The 1615-nt window shown below is 39.9% G+C and overlaps 1 protein-coding gene across 1 annotated transcript; it reads right to left on the bottom strand.

Moving 5' to 3' along the window:
• Positions 1 to 280: 280 nt before the first annotated feature.
• Positions 281 to 1430, bottom strand: LOC103522110 (the record flags this gene model as incomplete). Its single annotated transcript, XM_008487216.1, has 3 exons — positions 281 to 313; positions 624 to 962; positions 1245 to 1430. Coding segments are annotated over 3 exons (558 nt in total), but the record flags the coding sequence as incomplete, so codon positions are not given.
• Positions 1431 to 1615: the final 185 nt, after the last annotated feature.

The raw sequence follows: 1615 nt of genomic DNA, 5'->3' as shown, positions 1-1615 counted from the left end.
TGCTATATCTTGAAAATTTCCCACCATCCCTACGTTCGGATAAGACTGTCTGCAGTCCGGCTATAAATGAGGTCAGATCATAATGCCACTCGATATGTGGTCCTTTACCACCAAATACCTAGCTGGGAGATCTGGGAGAACAATAACTTTACTGGATATTCGCTTACCATTATTGAAAGTAATGAGTTGCTTATTGTATTGTCGACTAGATCAGTAGATACTTCGTCCAATAATCCAAGATAGTAATCAAAATGGCAACTAGGTACAAAATCTATGTCACCTACAACCTGTAAGGCATATCACAGGACTTCATCTGCACCAAGAGGAACACATGTGAAAGACTTCTGGTTCTACACCTTCACAAGATTCAACAGATTTCAAAATTTCCAGCCTTTGAAATGGTCAATGATTCTTGAAAGGTTCGTGTCCTGGGTTATTTTCCATTGGCTTGTAGGCGATCCACTTCCCCTACTTCAAATTGTTGCTCTTTGTTGTTTTCTATAAAAATTCCCAATTTGGTCGTAAAATTTGCTTGGCACTACTTTACTTGGTGTCTCATGCCTTTATCTTTATTTGGCAGCTCCGTAATTCCACTTCCTCTTTATATAATGCAAAATACTTACTCGCAATTGAGGCTGATCCAAAAACTTCTTGGACACCACCAGCAATCTGTATTGGTCTTCATGGCCTGGTCCTACTCTCCCCATGACCTCCTCTTTTATACTCTCACATTTGACGATGACTGGATCGAACTTCTTCCGAACAATCTCCTCGACTAGTTGACATGTCTTGTTCGGATGGAACTTCCAGTCCATATTAGCTTTATCTGTGCTCAGATGAAACTCTAGGATTTCCCGTTTAAGTCGATTTCCACCGAAGACGGGAGCGTCCATGAAGTTGAAGTTGTACTTCATTTCTTCCTCGGTGAACATACCCTCGGGCTTTTCTTCAAGGGTGTGTGCCTGCGTGAAAGAAAATAACATCTCTTGAACATATTTTACACGCACAATAAAGGAGAAAAAAGAACTGGGAAGACGGTGTACGGTCCATAATCCACTCCATCAACCCTGGACGAGAAAGAAATTGACAGTCCATCGCCCAAAGCAGAAACGAATGGATCACCGAAGCTATAAGGACCCTCGCGGTCTGTGAGTGAGTAATAAAGGAAAAAACTCCAGTCACAAATTATTAAAATACCTTTCACGATATTTCTATAATTTGATGTGAAAGATGTCCTTACTTACCACAATTTCAACCCGACTGTCACCCGGGTTATTGAGGAAGGGATGGGCGATTTCTTTGATAATGTCATGTCTCTGAAATAAGAAATACAGAAGATGGTTGGATACAGAAGCTATAAATCTAATTTCCCGACTGTCACCCGGGTTATTGAGGAAGGGATGGGCGATTTCTTTGATAATGTCATGTCTCTGAAATAAGAAATACAGAAGATGGTTAGATACAGAATCTGTAAATCTAATTCGACTGTCGAAATTTTTGCAAATTTATATGTTTGGCAAACTGATAGAATATTTTTAACGGCACCTACAACCCTCGTTAGAATCTGGTTGACAAAAGTTGGCCATCATAAAAACCTATCAAATGCAGTTAATTA

This window comes from Diaphorina citri, unplaced genomic scaffold (genome assembly GCF_000475195.1).
Source record: "Diaphorina citri unplaced genomic scaffold, Diaci psyllid genome assembly version 1.1 scaffold6918, whole genome shotgun sequence".
Taxonomy (NCBI): Eukaryota; Metazoa; Arthropoda; class Insecta; order Hemiptera; family Psyllidae; genus Diaphorina; species Diaphorina citri.
Note: the sequence above shows the minus strand (reverse complement) of the source record. Positions and strands in the feature narration are given on the sequence as shown.